We start from the raw sequence: 19,184 nt of genomic DNA, 5'->3' as shown, positions 1-19,184 counted from the left end.
AGTGGACTTTGAATAAGGCAGATTGCCCTCCGGAGAGGTGGGTGAGCCAATGCATGCAATTAGTTGAAGTCCCAGATGGAACAAAACACTGACCTTCTCCAAGCAAGGGTGAATTCTGTAGCAGATGGACTTGAAACTTAAACTGCGACACTGGCTCTTCCTTGGATCTCCAGACTGACAGCTTCTGGACTGCAGATTTAGGACTTGCCAGCCTCCTTATGCACATAAGCCAAATCCTTAAAATAAATCTGTGTGTGTGTGTGTGTGTGTGTGTGTACACATATCCATACAATGTGTATATATGTATACTATATATAGTATAGACTAACACACCCACCTATAGTATATACGAAATTAAGTTATACGCAAGTCTATAGTCATTTAAAGAAAAAAAAATCTTTATTTGTAAAGTTTAGAATTAAAAATACAAAGATGAACATAGGTCCTTTAAACACTGACAAAATCTAGTTACAATATAACATATGGCTCTAACGGTATGTTCAATCATTTTAAAAATCCATATAAAATACAACAAATAGATTTATAATAACACTTTCCTTCATTAATAGTCTATTCACTGTGATTCATAGAAGCTCCATGAAGTGTCATCACTTAAGGAAATCTCGTGGTTCAACCAAATTAAAACATTTGGTCAAAAGACCACGGACATGCCATGTCTTGGCACAATGAACAGAAAGAAATAACCTGCCAGGTGGTACACTTCAGATAAAGACAACCTTTACTAAGCTCCGAAGCAACCTTTCGGGCAAGTGGTACCTTACTCTTATTAAAGGAAAGTCTTCACTGCTGAGGGCACTGGGCCTCTGGAGTTGATTTAGAGGACACGTACAGAATAGGGTGTGATTTCTTACAAGTTTTCTTTTCCAATTTGCTTGCAGTTTCTTTCCCTTCTTTAACTTCTGTTTGAAGCTTTGATTCAGCAGCTAACCTACAGGCATTAAAGCATCCACTCTGAATTCAAGAGTCGTTAAGAAGAATTAAGAAGAGACAATCCTCTAGTACAATGGGCTTCTAATTAGACAGTGATTTTTTTATGTATATAAGGAAAAAAATATATAGTTGGCTCCAATACCATTAAGAAAACTAAGTCACTGCCTTTCTAAAAGAACCTTTTAATGTCAATAGCGTTAATGTTTTAAATGTCTAAAGAACTATCTTTAAGGTTGACAGTAAGTCACAGGAAAGCCTAAATTAAAGAATTAAAACATAATGAGGGTGCCCATCATAAGCACACCTAACAAAATAAATAAATAAATAAATAAATAAAACACTAGAGGACTATTTTAATGTTAACATCATATACAAAAGGCAAAATGCAACATAAAAATAACATGGAATTCTGGGCTGTATGGATAGATGTATTTATCTCATAAAAAAACTCAAATTGATTCTCAACTAGCAGAATAATAATTTAAGAAAAAATACAAAGTGAAGAGAGATTTCTCTTCCATTTACTTTCTCTACCTTTTGACCTGTATTATTTTTTTAAATGATAACACCCTTACAACGTGAATTCCTATAGACATACATGTCCGACACCTTCTATTTTAGTCACAAACTCAAAATACCCAAAAACTAGAAGCGTTGAAGTTTTGATGTAAAACGAAAATAAATTAACTTTGATATTTTGAAATGTCAAAATAGGTAGGTATCAAGGCCCATTCTTGAAAGCTTAAGATAAACAATTTCAAAAGCCATAAAAAATTTTACCTAACAGTTTTCTAGAAGGCTAAAATTTCTTAGACTACTGGAAAGCCCTTTTAATGCTTCAAGGGGTAAGTTAATTTTTCTTCCATGGCCATACTTGAATCAGGAAAACAATAACAATACACTTATTTAAACCAACAAAAAAATTCAGAGAGGTATTAGACTGTGATATTTCTGTTTCATGAAAACGAAAGGTGTAACATTTAAAAATAATTCCCTAATTCGGGAGTCCTTTACCCTTGCAATCATTTCAGTCTTTCTTAAAGTTTTAAAAAAGTTGAAGGTAGATGGATAAAACTGGGTAATTATAATGCATGTAATACTAAGAAAACAGGTAAAGGAACAGCACAGTTCCTGCAGTGACAGAGGAGAGAAGGAGAGGTGTGCTGGTTGCCTTGAATGAAAGAGGGCACTGACCTGGGCGAGTTAGGGGTGTTTCCACATCTTTCACTTATGGCTGGAACGTCTATAAGTTTCACACATTTCTTTTCCTTTGTTGGTTGATTACTCATAGGCAGACTTTTGTGCGGAGAGAGAATGACTTCTGGTGTGCTTCCAGAAACTGTCTTTTCGAACTGCAAGTTATCATCTTGTAACTTGCTAGTGCAGGACTGTGCCTCCTCTTTCTGAGGTGGTAATCTACACATTTCTTCCCCAACAGCACTGTCGGCACACACATTGTTTGGGGTGGTTATATCCACAGGCAGCACCTCACGCCTCTTTTTGAGCGCAGGCACTTCAATTTTCTCTGAGAATAAAAATCATTCAAAATATATCCAGTTAATAAATCAAAGACAATCAACGTAAAGAGGTAGAACTAGTTATAGATATTATTTTTTCTTTCCTTTCCTTTTTCCCATTCTTTTAAAACCCACTCATCTCCTTATTGATACACACTGTTTCTGTCTTTTATCTTTCTTTTTCTCGGACTCCATTAACTTTATCTTTTAAAGGTTATCTGGCTATACATTTTCCCTTGGGAGCCCAATATATTTGGCTTAGGAATGACGACTTAAACGTGCTTTACTGGTGTTGTGATAAAAGTCGTATGGGGCTTCATAAGGTCGCAGTGAGGAGATGAGGAAGAATACAGTGGTTACGAGTCAAGGAATCCAGGAACAAATTCTAGTATAAGCACTTTGCAGCTCCTTGAAATTGGGGGAAGTACTTAACTTCTCTGAGCTTTATTTTCTTTATCTTTAAAATGGGGATTCAAAGTACCCACTTCACTCAGTACTGTGTGTTATAAAGATAAATGTAAAGAACAGGTCAAATTCTCTGGATATGCCTGTTAGCCCCACCTACAAAATATATCCAAAACCTGCGTACTTCTCCTATGATACCTCCCCAGTTCCAACCACATTATGTCTCCGGCAGACTACTACAATAGCCTTCTACCTCACTGCCTAACATAACGTCATTCCAACCCCTATGCAGTCACTGAAGTAATCGCTCTAATATGTCTTCCCTATTCCCGTACCAATGAATCTTTCATTTTCAGAATCGAAATTTTAGTGAAGTTGGAGAAATCCTTGTCGAACATGGGGTAGTGTTCCTGCTCTACAGTGATGTTTTAAAGTCACTATTTTCCCTTTCTCTTACACTGCTCCTTTGCAGCCTGTATCACGTAGATTCACTGTTCTTTCTCAAGTCTCTTTGCTATGTTTAGTTCAGCAAACCTTTGAAATTCAAAATGGATAATTCTTAATTAAGAGAGCCTATTAGAATTAAGGAAGAGAAAAAGGATGAGAGAAAAAGAAGCCTTTTTGCGGACAGCCTCCCCACTATTGTTGAGAATAACTCCAGACATTGAGGCAATAATGAAGAGAGAGCGTGAGGTTAGGGGCAAAAACTATAACCTAAAACTTGTAATAACACTTTTTTTTTGGTTCAAGAACCATCATATTCTTAGACTTTGGCCTTTCATTTTTTAAATTTACATACAGTAACATCACTCTTTTTAGTGTGTAAGATGCACAGCCTGTATGGTTAGGCTATTTCCTATCTCAGTGATTCCACTTGCTAATTGTCCTCTAATATCTGTCCTACTATTCTTCCTTAACAACAGAATCCCCAAGACGTAGTTAGGAACCTGAACCCTGAGAATCAAGACTGCATTTCTCAGCTTTTCTCATAGGCAGGAGGGGTCATGACTAAATTCCGCTCAAGATGGATACTGACCAACAACGAGAACGCAGCCTACATCCTGACCTTCTGACCAGTCCCGGAATGCCTCCTCCGGACGCTTTTCAGGGGGAGGAATAACTACCTATCTTGTTTAAGTTTCCATAATTTTAGGTTTTCTATAAATAGTATTAACTAACAGAATTTCCAAACATCAACTGCCTCAACAAAATTGACTCTTTGGTATTACATACAATGCTTCAATCTTAAACGGCAAAGTCTCAAATGTCAAGTTCTACTAGATACCCCCAAAAAATACCTGTTATATTCATACATACCTAGTACCCAGTTCTCTTTGAATTTCCCTACCCATTTTGAAGCGATTTTTTTTTTTTACTAAATAGAGATTACATAGCTACAAATTAGTTTGCAATGGGATTTGCATATAAAGCTGTAGTAAAAAAAAATTGGTATGAACTCTCAGAGCGTCTCATGATTTAAAAGACAAAATATATGAGACATACATACCTTCAGGTTCATACTTCAGTTTTAACTCATCTATTTTAGCTCTCAGTTTCATATTTTCACTCTGGAAAAGCTGGAGGCATCGTTCATTGGCAAAAAGTTTTCGCTCAATATCTAGAGCCCGTTGGCTCTCAAACAATGCTTTCATTCTCTGTATGGACAATTCACCTTTACTGCTTTCATTTTCTTTGCTATATTAATAAAAAAAGGGGGGGAGGACAAAAGGTATTAAAATAACATAATATAAATACGTTTAGTTGTTAGTGAATATCTTTTATTCTATATTTGAACTCTTAGTCAAAAAATACATTTCCATGTGGGGTTTTTAGTAACAAAGTAACAATAAACAAAATAAGCTTTAACAATGGCACTTTTAAATAAAACACTAAAAAGTCTCAAGCATGCCTCAAAGGAAATGGACAAAAGGGGGAAATTATTCTTTCCACGTTTATGCATGTGTAACTAAATTCTTTTAAGTTTAAAATTACGTGCTATTTATTATTGAAAATTTAGATTATAAGAACATTTTCTACGTTAAACTTCTTTTCATATAGTTCTTACCAAACTAAAAAGCTAAACACAAAGAAATAAAAATATTTAATTACTCATTAAAAGTATTTTTTCTTCAATAATCAGCACTAACTATATCTTGAATAAAACTCATTTACTGCCCAAAGATATTTTTGTTGCCTTTCTTTTATGGAATTTTCTTTTGGCAATATTAAAACAAAAATCTGTAGTCTCTAATACTACTTATTATAAAAAAGTCAAAAGATTCTCCATCTTTCCATCCAACCAACACTTACTTTAAGTTGTCAAGCTTTATCTGAAGTAAATCTGTATAATAGGTGTTATCTTTCAAAGCATCAGAGCTGTCTGAAGGCTTAGATTCCACACTTTCATATAAACTCTAAAGAAAACAATACTTATTACTTAAATAACAAATTAGGTTAGTATATGTTTATTAATAGTATCAGCTACCACTTATTGGATACTTATCACAAGCAGCCACTGTGCTAAGCAAGAGCCATTGTAACTTTATCCTCTGAAGTAGGTAGGTACAAGAATGAGCATTCCTTTCAGGCCCATAAGGGCACAGGTTTAAGATGCCACAGGCAAGTAAACTGAGAAGAGAGACTCTGAACCCAGATCTATCTCCAAAGCGTATGCTCCTAACCACACCTGTATCCTCTGGTTTCCCTCTCCTTTTAAAATGGAAGAAATACATACTCAGTGGGTTTACTTAAGGCCTTTATGAGAAAGCCTAAAATTAGGAAAATATGAAAAAGAGTAGAGATACTTTTTGGTACCCACTCTTCTGAGATTCTGATGGAATCTCTACATGACTTCTCCAGGGTGAAAAAAGTATAAATCTGCTTAAAAACTTGTAAACAATTTAAAAGATTGCAGGTTAAAACCTCCTAAAGCCATAATTTTCAAAGTATAGTGCTGAGCCCACGGGTGAGCCACATGTACCGGCAAATTTAACCAAAACTGTAGTCCTTTCAGCAGTTCTTATAAAAGAAAGAAATAAAGTTACATAAACTTAAATTTTTATTATACACTAATAGCTACAATTTAGAATGCCTAAGAGGTTAACATTTAAAAAATCTGTCACTTATAAATTTTAGCTCTTTCATTAATGAGAAGAGAGCTGTGCTCCCTGAAATAATTTATAAATGTAATGTAATTCTAATTAAAAATATCAATAAGCTTTTTTTGGAACTTATTCACAGAGAAAAACAAACATGCAAAAATAGCCAAGAAAACACGTAGAAAAAAAAGCTACTCCTATAATATTCTGTCAAAAATACATACCGTGTTTCCCCGAAAATAAGACCTAGACGGATCATCAGCTCTAATGCGTCTTTTGGAGCAAAAATTAATATAAGACCTGGTCTTATTTTAATATATGATATGAGATGATATGATACGGGTCTTATATTAATTTTTGCTCCAAAAGACGCATTAGAGCTGATGATCGCATTAGAGCTGATGATCCGTCTAGGTCTTATTTTCGGGGAAACACAGTAGCCTGATTCTAGTCACTTCACACAAACCCAAAATGAAGGACCATATACAAAGTAACTGGCTTACTCTTCAAAAATGTCAAAGTCATGACAGACATAAAAAGACGGAATAATTGTTCCAGGTTAAGGGAGACTACAGAAACTTGACAATTAAATACAACATGTGATTGTGGACTGGACCCTAGCACGGAAAGCATTCGGGTATTTTTGTTTTGCTATAAAGGACATCAACAGTAATTGGTAAAATGTAAAAGGCAGCTGAGCTTGTACTATGTATCAAGGCTAATTTCCTGATTTTGATCATTGTACTGTGGTTATATAAGAGGATGAACTTCAGTAACATTGAGGTGCAACTTACAGGGAAAAAGAATATCTGGTTTGCAATTTACTCTCAAATGTTTAAGAAAAAAATATACCCATATGAAGAGAGAGACAGAAATATAAAAGCAAATATGGTAAAATTGACCATTGGGGAACGTAGGTGAAGAGTGTAGAGGAAGGAATTATAACTTTTCTGGGAATCTGAATTTATTTCAAAATAAGTTTTTCAAATAGTTTATTAAAGACTTCTATAAATTCCAATTGCCACATAATGTTGGATGTGACAAAGCTCCTACTGTGCATTCATTAAAAAATGGAGGTGGACAGAACTGAAAATTAATCAATTACTGATAACAAGCAACATGAGGAACAAGTCTCACTGACATAATTGAGTTGAAGACAGAAACAAAAGAGTATATAATGAATGATTCCATTTACATTAAGCTCAGGAGTATTTGTACATGTAATGCTGATAAAAAAGAGACACATTAAAACTCAATGAGTCAAACTCTAAAGATACGGGCACTTTGAATTATAACTTACACACAATAACAAGTATGAGGAAGGTTCGTTGACGCTGGCTCTACTAAAAGAAGTAACAGTTAAAATCAGTAAAAAGCAAAAATAACCTAGAAGAAAAAATTAATTTAAATATTGGTCAACCTCAACTGAAACTATAATTATATAATAAAGAATCCTATTGAAGTTAAAAGTATTAGATAGTCAAACCAAAATTTAGTTGTGTTTTTAAAAGCTGTTACACATACCTTAAATTTCTCCAGTTTTCTAATTTCACCTGAGAGATGTTTAATTTCACCATTCTTCTGCTCCAACATGGCAAACAACCGTTCCTGCTGCTCAAATTCAGTCTGAGACCCTTTCATTTGTAGCAATGTGGCGATTTGTAACTGGAAGAAGAAAAATTACCCACCCCCATAAAAGTGAGTTTGAAAGAGGAAGATTCTGATAACCATATTTTTGGTATAATTCATATTTTGTACTATATTACTCTGAACTCATTTTGGAAATTAAACTAATTAGCTATTTCTAGTCTAATAATCCAATAATTTGAAAACACTCATATCAATAAATTTAGTTACTTATTTTGACTACTTATGAGTGATATCTGAAGTCCATAACAAATCTTTGTACTTCGGTGAAACATAACTGAACTGCATGGCTGTGGTCTGCAAGGACGTCACTTAACTCATAAATAACCTGGCCAAATGCTGTACTCTACTCATCATATGCACTGTCATTGAGGGTTTGATGGGGTTCCTCAAAAATTTTAATTAACTTCATTAATATTAAGTGGGGGAAATTATTAAGCTATTCATATTCACAAATGTGAGATTCACAAAGCACAAGGATAGAAAGCAAAGGGTAAAAAGCAGTCTAAGGATATTCAGAAAATATTCAATATACATATACATTTAAGAGCAGCAATCAACTTACCTAATTATGACTCCATTTAAAACTAGAATTTCATAGCAATTGAAAGGAAATTAACTAAAATCTAAACCTAGAATTTCTTTCTGCCTTCAAAAATTTCTGGAGTTCTAAAAAAGTGTCAGTTAGTTTAAATATAATTTTAAGTAAAGCAAGCAATGATATGTGGGTGCAGGTATGGCTACAAGAAAGAGTAATATGACTTTTAACATTCTTAAGAATCCATCTTTTGTTCCTTCTTCAGACTGGAGGCTAGACAACACATTTAGCCTAAGAAGATCCAGTATGCTACTTTTGTCTAAAGACAGTCTGGGACATGATGGGAACGTTAGGAGATTAACAGCAGTAGTAGCCCAACAAATAGTGAAAGGAAACAAAAAGCAAATGTAAGAAAATTTACAAAGAAATTATTCCCAGATAGTGGAGACCCTCAGTAAACCAGTCAGCATGGTCAAACTCCTAAGAAATAAAAGCCACAGCTATTGTATATTAAGTCAGCACTTCCTTACTTGCCAAGCACCATGCAAGTATCTTTCTATGCTTTTATTTAACTCCAGGACAATTCTAAAAAAAAAGTAAAACTACTTGTCCAAGTTCACACAGCTACCAAGTGACAGAATGAGGACTCAATCCCATATTCATCTAACACCAAGGTTTAATCACTCACCTTTCCTATTTCTTTGCTAAATCTCCTAAATAAAAGGCAAGAAACTTTCCAGACTGCAAGTCACACAGCTACCAAGTGACAGAATGAGGACTCAATCCCATATTCATCTAACACCAAGGTTTAATCACTCACCTTTCCTATTTCTTTGCTAAATCTCCTAAATAAAAGGCAAGAAACCTTCCAGACTGCAAGTTACAACGTTAGGAGAGGTTAGGTATAACAGATCAGGAATCAGGAGTCTAAGGGCTGACATAATTCTGCAATCTTTCCAATTTCCACATGTTTTTCTCTTACCTCCTGTTTGACTAAAAGGATGAACAACAAACCCTTACAATTAAAAGGGCCTATATGCTTGACTTGGGGAACTGCAAAGAAAGGAAATCCAAATTTCACTCTATAAATAAGCCTTAGAGGAAGAACTGAAGAATGTCAGAGTTAGTTTTAGTTGAAGTAGAAATCTTAGGGCTATGCTCAAAAGACACCAAGTCAACAGCAGGAAATAAAAACATTTAATTCTTTTCGTCCCCCACTCCACAGAAGATTTATACCTCTCTGGCAAGGTCAGTAACTATTAAAAAACAAAAAATCAATCAATCAATCAATGGATACTAAATATACTATTACTAAATCTTCACTAACAAGATTTAAAAAAATAAAATATATATGAATCTTTCGCTCAATTTAAAAATACTCATTTTCTAAAATCATGTCGTTCTAGAAATAACTTTCAAGAACACTCCTTGAAAAGATGCTTTCTTTAATACATTTGTACATGCTCATATGGAATAGGTTTATTAAACCTTTGATGGTGATAATTCCATACCTTCATTCTTTGCATTTGTTCTCTATTAAATGCATTTTGCTTCTTTAGTGACTGATACTTCACTTTCATACTGATAAACTGACGTTCCATTGCTGCCCTTCGATCCTCCACCTAAAAATATTAACATGCTTAGTTACGCTTGTATTAAGTGAAATGCCAATTGAATCAATGGACTGTTTGTAAGTACCTCTGCAAACAAAGAGTTGCCTTTACTATTGGGATCCAGGGCTTGCTGGAGTGCCTGGTCTAATTGCACTTGAAGGTCTTGATTTGCTACACGAGCTTTCTAAATTCAAAACAAAACAATTTAGCTAATAGAAATTAGATTAGCAAGAAAACAATTTATTATAAATTGGAAAAGAAGATGGTACCGCAATCCTAATACCTCCAAGGCATTATAGTAAGAAACTGCTTCTTTCTCTCGCTCCTCTTTTTCTTCTTTAAGCCGGTCTACCTGGCGCAATAAATTAGAATTAAGAAGTTCTAGTTGTTCTTGTCTGTATTGTAGTTCATTCACTTCTTCTTTGAGGGTGGTCTATTTAATAGGAATTGAAAAAGAGGAAAATCTCTTGAATAATCCTTCATTTAGCAGCTGCTCAGTTTACCTATAAGCAGTAATTCACACCTAAAACTAGAAAAACTAGTTAAAGGTTGTAAGGTGCGTAATAAAATAATAAAAATCATTACATTTTTCAGCAGGGAACCAAATAAAAGGCTCTAGAGACTTTCTTTCCTATGAATTTAAGGCTTTAATTTTTAATTAACTTTAGCCTGCAATGAAAACAACTACGTTCATACGCATATCAACTTCCAAGGGACCAATGTTTTACATCGGGCTTTTATGACACAAACTAGGATCAGAGCAAATGTCTCTAAATTCTTCCAGAGGTTTTATTAATCTAAAGGTAACGTCTACCTTATATAATTATGTACTCTAAAGCTTTATTATGCATGAAGTACTTCACTTAAAAACTCTGTAAAAGATTTTTTAATTAGTTAGATCAAAGATAGGCCAAAAAAAAATTTTGGCCTTAAAAGAAGCTCATAAGGATTATTACAAAAACATGTAAAAAATATGCAAGGAAAAAAAAAGACAACCTGAGAACACATATGCCATAAAAATTACCTTTATATTTTCCATTTCAGTCAACTCAATTTGAAGAGCCAGCATCTCTGAAGACATGCTTTCATGTACACGTTCAGACATTATCCGCATTTCCTTTGATTTACAAGAGAGGAGCTCCTTCTGATGATCTACTTTGTGCTTCAGCTGCTTTTCACTAAGCCTAGCTTCATCTAATTCTGCTTTCAGTTTTTCTAACTAAAGTAAAAAAAAAAAAAAAAAAATCACAATCTTATAAATCAGGTTACCAAAGGGTATCAGAACATAAGCTGCAGTACAAACTTCTCTGGTCCCTGCAGGATAATTATTTTGAAGATAATCAAGCTGAACAAAACTACTTAATAACTCTTTCTAAAATGCCACATAGTTCCAAATCTTGGCAAACTGAGAGTATATAGCTTCAAAGGGAACAAACTTATAGCAGAAGGGTGAAGCTTCAGAGTCAGGCCTAGGTTTAACCTGTCTCAGTTGCATTCTTCATGTGTGAAACTGGTAAATGACTGTACCACCATCACAATTGAGACTGGGTGGGTAAAACATTCAGCACCATGCCCAGCATTCACTAAATGGCTCCTGTTATTAATGAAAAGCTATTGCTTAATGTCCAGGGTCATAATTATCATCTATACTGAATTATCTTCAACAGGGTTTTCACATTTTTAGAATATATTCTGATATTTATTTTCTATTTAAAAAATAAGAGCCTCTTACCTTGTTTTCCCACTTCTAGTTTCATATGAAATAAAAATTTCAGCTGAATGTCTATGTGTATCTTTCTAAAAAACATCACTGATTGACTCAAACTTACTGCATGATGAGATTATTGGTGTTTCCTATTTGGCCAAGGCTAGCTATCTTTTAATAGACAGTGACATGCCGTGAGGTTTAAACATTCAAATAATCCACATAAGTAACCAGAGTAGGTCTGGACTCCTGACTCCTTTGGCTGCTGTGTGAAGAATAAATGGCATAAACAGCAATGATAGAAACAGGCTACCTGGACAGAGGGCCACAGTAGCAATCTAGGAGAAAGCTAATGGTGATCTGGACTAGTTAGTGGTAGTCGTGCAGATAGAGGTTTTGCAGGCCAAGTTTTAGAACTTGTTGATGGATTAAATGTGAGAAGTGAAAGAAAGATAGCATAAAAACTCCAAATTTTTGGCACAAGTGATCTGTGAACATCAGTAAGACTGAAAATATTTTTTGACTGATTTAGTATTTCCTTCATCCAAAAACCATTTCTGTAATTGGCCTTGCCTTAGTCCCTAAATATTTCCTACATTACTCTTTTTTTTGTTGTTTAGGTAATGAAAACTACTGCTAAAATGAACATAACACCCAGGGGGAAAAAAGAATGCATCATTACCAGTCACTGATGTTTCAACTAACATTAGTTTCAGATAAGCTGGATTATTATTTGCCAGAGTGGTATGCAAGATGATTCTAAGCATTACACAAACATTTATTTTGACAGTTACGTTTGTACTGCATATTAAGAAAAAATATAACCAGCTCAAATATGTAATTTCATTGATAACATTACTTAAAATGAGAAAAGACTTGAAAAGTCCACTTAATGAGAAATTAAGTAATAGTATAGATGAGACACAGATATGGAAAAATCTTAAGATTCTACATCAAACACTGAAAATTTGAAAACAGGCTTCTAAGAAATCAGGACAAAAGTCAGGCACATTTTGGGTGAGAGAGTTCTGAAAAGTATGGACTTTATACAAAGAGGAGCTATGATAAAAGTTCTGGATTCCTTAGAGGTAACCTGAGGGCACTGTGTAGATAAGGATGTCAAAAAGGAACGGACAATCACTCAACAACCTTTTATTTTGTATGTGTGCTTGAAATGGAGCCAGTATAATGCATCGTTGGATTCAGTGTAGCAATACAGGCTTGAGAATCGGACAGGCTCAGTTCAAACTTTGACAGATAATTTCTAGCTCTATAACTTAATTTGATTAAATATTGGTTTTCTCATCTGTTGTATGGAGATAATAATGGAACCTCCCTTATGGAGACGTTATAGGAATTGGATAATATGAACTATTTTCAATAAACAAACTATAAAGTATCAATTCTAATGTACATTAACTTACAAGAAGCTACTGGTTTCTTTTGTGGAATTACGGAGTGTACTAATTGTAGAGAAAGCTAGGGGACTAGTCTATCTGAAAAAGGGCTGCCATACTATACACTATAAGCAAGAAGGTCATGCTGGTCACTAAACTAAAACTCGGTAACAAATATCCGGTTACTAAAATGAAATAATCGTATTTAATTAGTAGAGTGTTACATATACAAGTTCCTTAGGTAAACTCTTGTTTCTCACTGTTCCAACTCCTAACATTAGGACAATAGAGCTCATGATCCTAATGTCAGCTAGTTTGCATAGATGGTACTAAGAAAATCTTCATCAACTAAAGTTTACACATTGCTGCATAAACATGGACTATTTTTGTTCCGAAATGCATAGATATCCAAACCTTATTTTTTAGTTCATTTACTTCCTGTCCATGGCTTCTGCTCAGTTGTTCTTCTAATTTCTCCAGGTGCATTTTTTGATCTTGTTTAAGAGCTTCACATTCAGAGCTCAAACTTTCTAACATTCGACTCTTGAGCTCAACTTCTCTCTGAAGAGTATATTTTTCTTGTTCATAATTCTGAAAGGAAACTCAATTATAATTCAATTGCATAAAAATATAATAACTTAAAGCCATGTATAAGCAGTTCTCACCTTCAACTGTCTCATTCCTGTTTTACACATTTGCTGCTTTCTATGTAACAATTACATGTTAAATCTGGAATAACTTTGTAGCTAATCAGTGTTAAAAAACCCTGAAGGTGTATTTTGAGACTACATTCAAATCCATGCTAGGGATATGGTAATTGCTTCTATGCCCTGTCAACGAAGCAAAGTGTTCCATGGCAAGTCAATGTGTCAAGTAATCTCTGCCAGGAAAAAAAAAAAAAAAACACAAAAAAAGATTTAATAGCACTGATGTTTTCCTAGTGAGAACTACTTGGTTTGTCCTACCTGCAGCTCTCAATAAAATGAACAAACAGTGGACTATGTGGAAAGTGAAATACTAAGTCAGTCCTTACTTTTAGAATGTAGTCATCTGAGAATGTTCACAAATGACCATTTGAATGAATACAGTGTTAAGACAAAAGGAGTATTAACAGAACTTTTGCTTACTGACAAAGTTTAAAGACAAAAGGGGCATCAGTTCAAACTCCTTCAACAAGTTTTAAAAAAATACAAGTAGATTAAAGGAAAAAGAAAAATTAAGAGTTGCCACTAGTTATTTTTACCTGCTATATTTAAATTTTGATATGAAAGTTTATATACTTGTATGTTACTGAGCATTTACTAAATAAAATTGGTTTATTCATTCTTTCAAAAAATGTGTGCCAGACATTAGAGATACAGCAGTGAACAAGACAACAAAATTCCCTGTCTCATGATGCTTATAATCTGGAGATAATTAGTACTGCAGAGAATTAAGAGAGTAAATGATGGCAACTTTACGACACATAGTCAGGGAAGGGCTCTCTGCTGAGGTGACATCCAACAGAAACCTGAAGGTTGTGAGTTCAATCCATGCAAGTGGGGTATGAACAACTCAGATGGAGGCAAGAGCTCATGTGAAGCTCATAAGGCAAGACAAATATAGCTAAGAACAAGGGAAAGTAGTTTGAGATGAGGTCAAAGGTTGGCAGGGATGAGATCACATAGGGATCGTCACACCCATGTAAGGAGCTCAGATTCTGTTGTAAATATAATCAAGAAGCCATTGCACATTTTTAGCAGGGCTGTGACATGATCTTTTGTATATTCTTCAATGACCACTTGGCTGCTGTGTAAGAATGAATGGTAAGAACGGCAATGAGGGAAGCAGGCAACCTGGCTCAAAGGTACATGAGTAGTCTAGGGGAGAGATGACAGTGGTCTGGAGTAGAGTGGCAGTAGTATAAATGAATGTAGGTCAAGTTCTTAGAGCTTATTAGTGGATTAAATGAGAACTAAAGGACAGAAAGATGTTGAGTTAAACTACTATATTTCTGGTTCACGCAACTGGATGGATGTTACTACATTTACTATGTAAGCTAAAGAAAACTGCAAGAGAATGTTTGGTTAGTGGGCAGTGAATCAATTCTTCTGTCTGCTTATATTGAGATGTCTATTAGCGGGCAATTGAATATACAAGTCTAGACATTAGGGGAGAACTAAGGAAATGGTGTAGTGTCATGGGGCATTCAAATGTTATCTAAAGCTACAAAACAAGTGAGGTCACCTAGGAAGAGAGCAGACAATATAAAATACAAAATCCAATATGTGGTGAAGAAAGCGATCACAACTTGATTTTTTCAAACTCAGAACACACTGGGTTAGAAAGAGCATTAGGAATTCATTTAGTTCATTCCCCTTTATTGGGGATCAGCGTGGGTGGAAACTAGATCTAAAATCTTTAGAAAAGAATAAAAATAATATTAATAATAATTGCTAGATAACACAAATCTTCAATAGCTAAGCACATCCTTGTAAACAGGAGTCTAGAGTCCTACCTCAGTTATGGTCATCATTTCATTACGACATTTATCTAATTGCGTCTGCAATTCATTTTGACTCTCCACTAGTTGTAAACCATACTGTGCAGCTTTCAGTCGCTCTTCTTCAACCTCTTTGAGCTTACAACGAAGATCTGAGATTGTATCTGCCTCCATAACTTTTTCCTATTTTTCAGTCTACTGTAAATAGAGAAAATAAAAATATTTAAGCTGAAACAAAAAGCTCCATACATTGATATCAATTAAAGCATACATATATATTTTTTCCAATACTACTGCCATATAAAAACATAGTATGAAAGATTTTCTTCCTGAGTTTTTAAGCCGTTACATTTACATTCTTGTTCTAAGAATGTCTGACAATTTTATTACCTGATGTGAGACAAAATCAAACAAAGCAAAACACAAACAAACAAAAACCCCAAACAAGTGTTATACGTGCAAGAGGGAGAGATGCATGGTGCTATCTGAGCCTATACCACAGAGGAGCTGTCTTCATCTGGGTAGTGGGTGGGGGTGAGGGAGGTGGGCGGATATGGACAAGACAGTTCCCTGAGGAAATGACTTTTCAGCAGAGGTCTAGTGGATGAGTAAGAGTTAATCAATCTGCAAAGAAAGGGTTGAATGACAACGACAGCTAATATGTGTCAGACATTGTGCTTGGTGCTTTGTATACTTTACCTTATTTAACCCTCTCAACAACCCCATGAAATATAAGGTATCCCCCCATTTTACACATGTGCAAACTGAGGCACAGAAAGGTTAAGTAACTTGCCCAAGGGTTGTCAGCTAATAAGTGGCTAAGTGAAATGGGAACCAGGGGCTCGCTCCAAAGCCTGGTGTCCCTAACTTCTCTGTTCTGCCGCTCGGGAACAGCGTGCACAGAGCATCCAGGAGACAGGAGGTTCTGGGACTCAAGCTGCCTGTGTTCCCACCCCACATTCATTACTCCCTGGCTACACGAACTCGGGCAATTTATTTACTGTCTTGTTTTGTCATCAATCAAATAAGGGCACTAAGAGGATTTTTGAGAAGATTAACCCAACCAAAGGGTGAAAAGCAATTAGGGATGAACCTGATGGGCAGGAGTCTGGGAACGCGCTGTCCAACAGAAATATAACGGGAGCTATATACGTGATTTTTCATGTTCAAGGAACCACACACACAAATGCAGGTGAAAGTCCCCTGAATAATATTTGACTTCCCCCACTACACCCAAAATATTATCATTTCCACATATAATAATTATAAAAATTATGAACGAGATATTACTTTTTATGGAATCTTCGAAACCCAGTGTGTATTTTATATGTAGAGCATTCCTCATTCGAACTGCCACACGGGGCTAGTGGCCACCGTACTGGACAGCGCAGATCGAGTGTCTGTCATCTTCGGGAAGCCCCGGCAGCCCAGCCGCCACACCGGCCCTCCATCTTTATGCAGAATGCCCGGGGCAGCGAGGCGGCCCAACGGAAAACTGAGACCCGCTCGCGACTTAGTTGACAAGAACTCAGGGTTCCGCTGAGGAAGCTGCCCGGGCGAAGGGCCTCGGCGGAGACCCAGCCCCAGGTTTCCTCAGGCCCAGCTCCCTTCTCCCAGGAGCCCTTCCTACGCTGCTCCCCACCATTCCTCTGCACACGCACCTCCCGTCAGTCCTTTGCCTCTACCTCTCTCCCTCCTGTCCCCTGGTGCGGGTGGCGGGAGTTCCCCGCGCCCAGGGCCGTGAGGGCAACTAACTCACCTCAGTCAGAGACGTCAGCCGACTCCCTCAGCTTGCTCTCAGGGAAGCGCCACAGCGTTTTGAATGCAGTTCCCGCGAGAACATGCACATCTCACGAGATGTTCCGCCCAAGCCGCCCGTAAAGGAAACGGCGAGAACCTACAACCGAGTGTCCCGCCCACCTAGTGCGACTGCGCAGGTGCGAGCGGAGAGCTGGGGGCTTGGCGTAGCCTCGGTTGTGATTCGTTGTCTCGTCAACTCTAGTCAGAGTATGTTTCCTGGTTGTCTTCCAGGTTTCTGCTTTGAGGTGCCTGGGTTTTTTTTTGGTTTGTTTGGTTTTGGTTTTTTGGATTTTTGTTGTTGTTCTTTTGTTTTTAAACGACAGTACCTTCTGGAGAGATGGTGTCACTAGAAAGTGAGGCACTGGGGAATTCTGAGTTGTGCGGGGCTCACACATCCTTCCAGTGGATTGGCCAGTGTGTGCGCTGAGGGCCCTGCTCTCTGGTACTTAGCTTATTGTTCCAGGACTCTGAATCATGTGACAGTGCCTAAAAGCATCCTAAGACAGACTCTCGGGTACCTTTATAGGACAGACTAATAGCTCAAGTGACATTAACACACTTGAACCTTCCCTGTGTGCCAGTGCAGTGCTCAACTTTACAGGGACGATCTCATCGAAGCAGCCTTGTGAGTTAGGTAGGTATTATTATCCCATTCTTCTACACAGGGAAACAAAGCCCCAAGAAGAAATGTGTCAGCCAAGTGGTAGAATTAGAATTTGAACTAATGCAGTCTGCTGCTAGATTCCAAGCTCTTGCATGTGTTTAAATAATGAATTTATGTTTCGTAAATCTGACACCTATTCATTATTCAAAACTTGAAGCAATCGGAAATAATGATAGCCAACATGTATGAAGCACTGCTGAGCCCTAGCAGCTGTTCTATGGATCATGTTTTTTGAGCCTGTCTTTTCTTGCCTCCTTTAGGACTTGGCCATATCTCCTCTCTTTTTCGTCATTAGTTTTTTCCCCCCCTATTTGATCTTTTCTATCAACAAGTAAACATGTTGTAATGACTTCCATCTCAAAAAAAATGCTAACCTCCCTTGGCCCCAATCACCTTATTTATTCACTTCCCTTGATAACAAAATTCCTGGGAGGGAAAAAAAAAGTTTAGACTTGGTATCTTCATTTTCTTACCTTTTATTCTAACGTTTTACCACTTCAGGTTGTGGTCCCTGCCAATCCAGTGAAATGGTTCTTCTCAAGTCACCAGTGAATTCTATCTTACAAAATGCATTATTTAGTCCTCACTTCTCTTGACAGTTGACAGAGTTGGTTGCTCTCAGTGAGTCTGCCATTACGTCTTGGGATGCCACACCGTTTTTTTTCTTTCCTCTTCTCAATTTCCTTTGCAGACTTCTGTTTTTGATTGAGGTAGGCCAGATCATAAAGAATTGATCTGGGTTTGTTGAGTCTATTCAAGGGGTAATTAGCAAAATCACAGAAGCTACCCATATTATTATTAAGATCATTCTTTAGGAACTGTCTGAATAGAGAACTGCCATTAGCACCGATGGACACTAGATGTCACAAGTGAGATGTCACAAGTGAAATGAATTCTAGATGGTCCCTGCTTGTTTAGAAAAATTGCTTAAGATTCACAGTTCCAGATGCAGGTCCGTATACCCAGATGAGGTCCGCATACCGTGCACTGAATGTCAAAAGTCAAAGAAAAAAACATTTATCTGTCACTGTCAGTTTACACAATGAGAGATTGTATTTTGCCTCCTCACACAGAAGGTGAGTTCACCAAGCATGGGAAGGGAATTTTCATGCTGGCAAATAACCCCCCTCCCCCCCGCCACCAAACACACACACACCAATGCAATTCCTAATAGCACTTCCTGATACGTAGTATAGCTGTTCAAAGCTCCGATAGATGGCTATAGTAAACTAGCCAGCATTCCTTCCTGTACCTGTTCTAGTGGAAATGAGAGGATTGGTTATCAGAAAAGGTGTAGAAGGGAGAGTTGCATTGTAGTGAAAGCTGTGTGTATTTTGACATGAACTTTCTGATTAAATTTGGTTTGG

The 19,184-nt window shown here is 36.5% G+C and overlaps 1 protein-coding gene across 2 annotated transcripts; it reads right to left on the bottom strand.

The window, feature by feature from the left end:
* Positions 1 to 447: 447 nt before the first annotated feature.
* On the bottom strand, positions 448 to 17,207 carry SPDL1 (spindle apparatus coiled-coil protein 1). 2 transcript variants are annotated; one of them, XM_033095712.1, is made up of 12 exons: positions 17,113 to 17,207; positions 15,369 to 15,548; positions 13,286 to 13,462; positions 10,794 to 10,988; positions 10,053 to 10,202; positions 9,855 to 9,953; positions 9,668 to 9,778; positions 7,496 to 7,636; positions 5,184 to 5,287; positions 4,381 to 4,568; positions 2,146 to 2,476; positions 448 to 949 (listed from the first exon to the last, which is right to left on the bottom strand). In XM_033095712.1, exons 2-12 carry the CDS (start codon positions 15,525 to 15,527, stop codon positions 802 to 804), a joined length of 1,803 nt encoding a protein of 600 aa, XP_032951603.1. In that variant the 5' UTR covers positions 15,528 to 15,548; positions 17,113 to 17,207; the 3' UTR covers positions 448 to 801. The 2 variants fall into 2 exon arrangements, with proteins under 2 accessions (XP_032951603.1, XP_032951602.1); XM_033095711.1 differs by having other exon boundaries at positions 15,369 to 15,551; positions 17,113 to 17,198.
* Positions 17,208 to 19,184: the final 1,977 nt, after the last annotated feature.

Source organism: Rhinolophus ferrumequinum, chromosome 24, assembly GCF_004115265.2.
Source record: "Rhinolophus ferrumequinum isolate MPI-CBG mRhiFer1 chromosome 24, mRhiFer1_v1.p, whole genome shotgun sequence".
Taxonomy (NCBI): Eukaryota; Metazoa; Chordata; class Mammalia; order Chiroptera; family Rhinolophidae; genus Rhinolophus; species Rhinolophus ferrumequinum.
This window is presented reverse-complemented; position numbering and strand designations above follow the sequence as displayed.

Coding starts and splice junctions, on each gene's coding strand:
- SPDL1 (XM_033095712.1), bottom strand. CDS start 15,527: ATGGAGGCAGATACAATCTCAGATCTTCGTTGTAAGCTCAAAGAGGTT. Junction 13,463..15,368: donor AAATGATGACCATAACTGAG/GTAGGACTCTAG, acceptor GTTTCCTTTCAG/AATTATGAACAAGAAAAATA. Junction 4,569..5,183: donor ATAAAGCTTGACAACTTAAA/GTAAGTGTTGGT, acceptor TTATTAATATAG/CAAAGAAAATGAAAGCAGTA.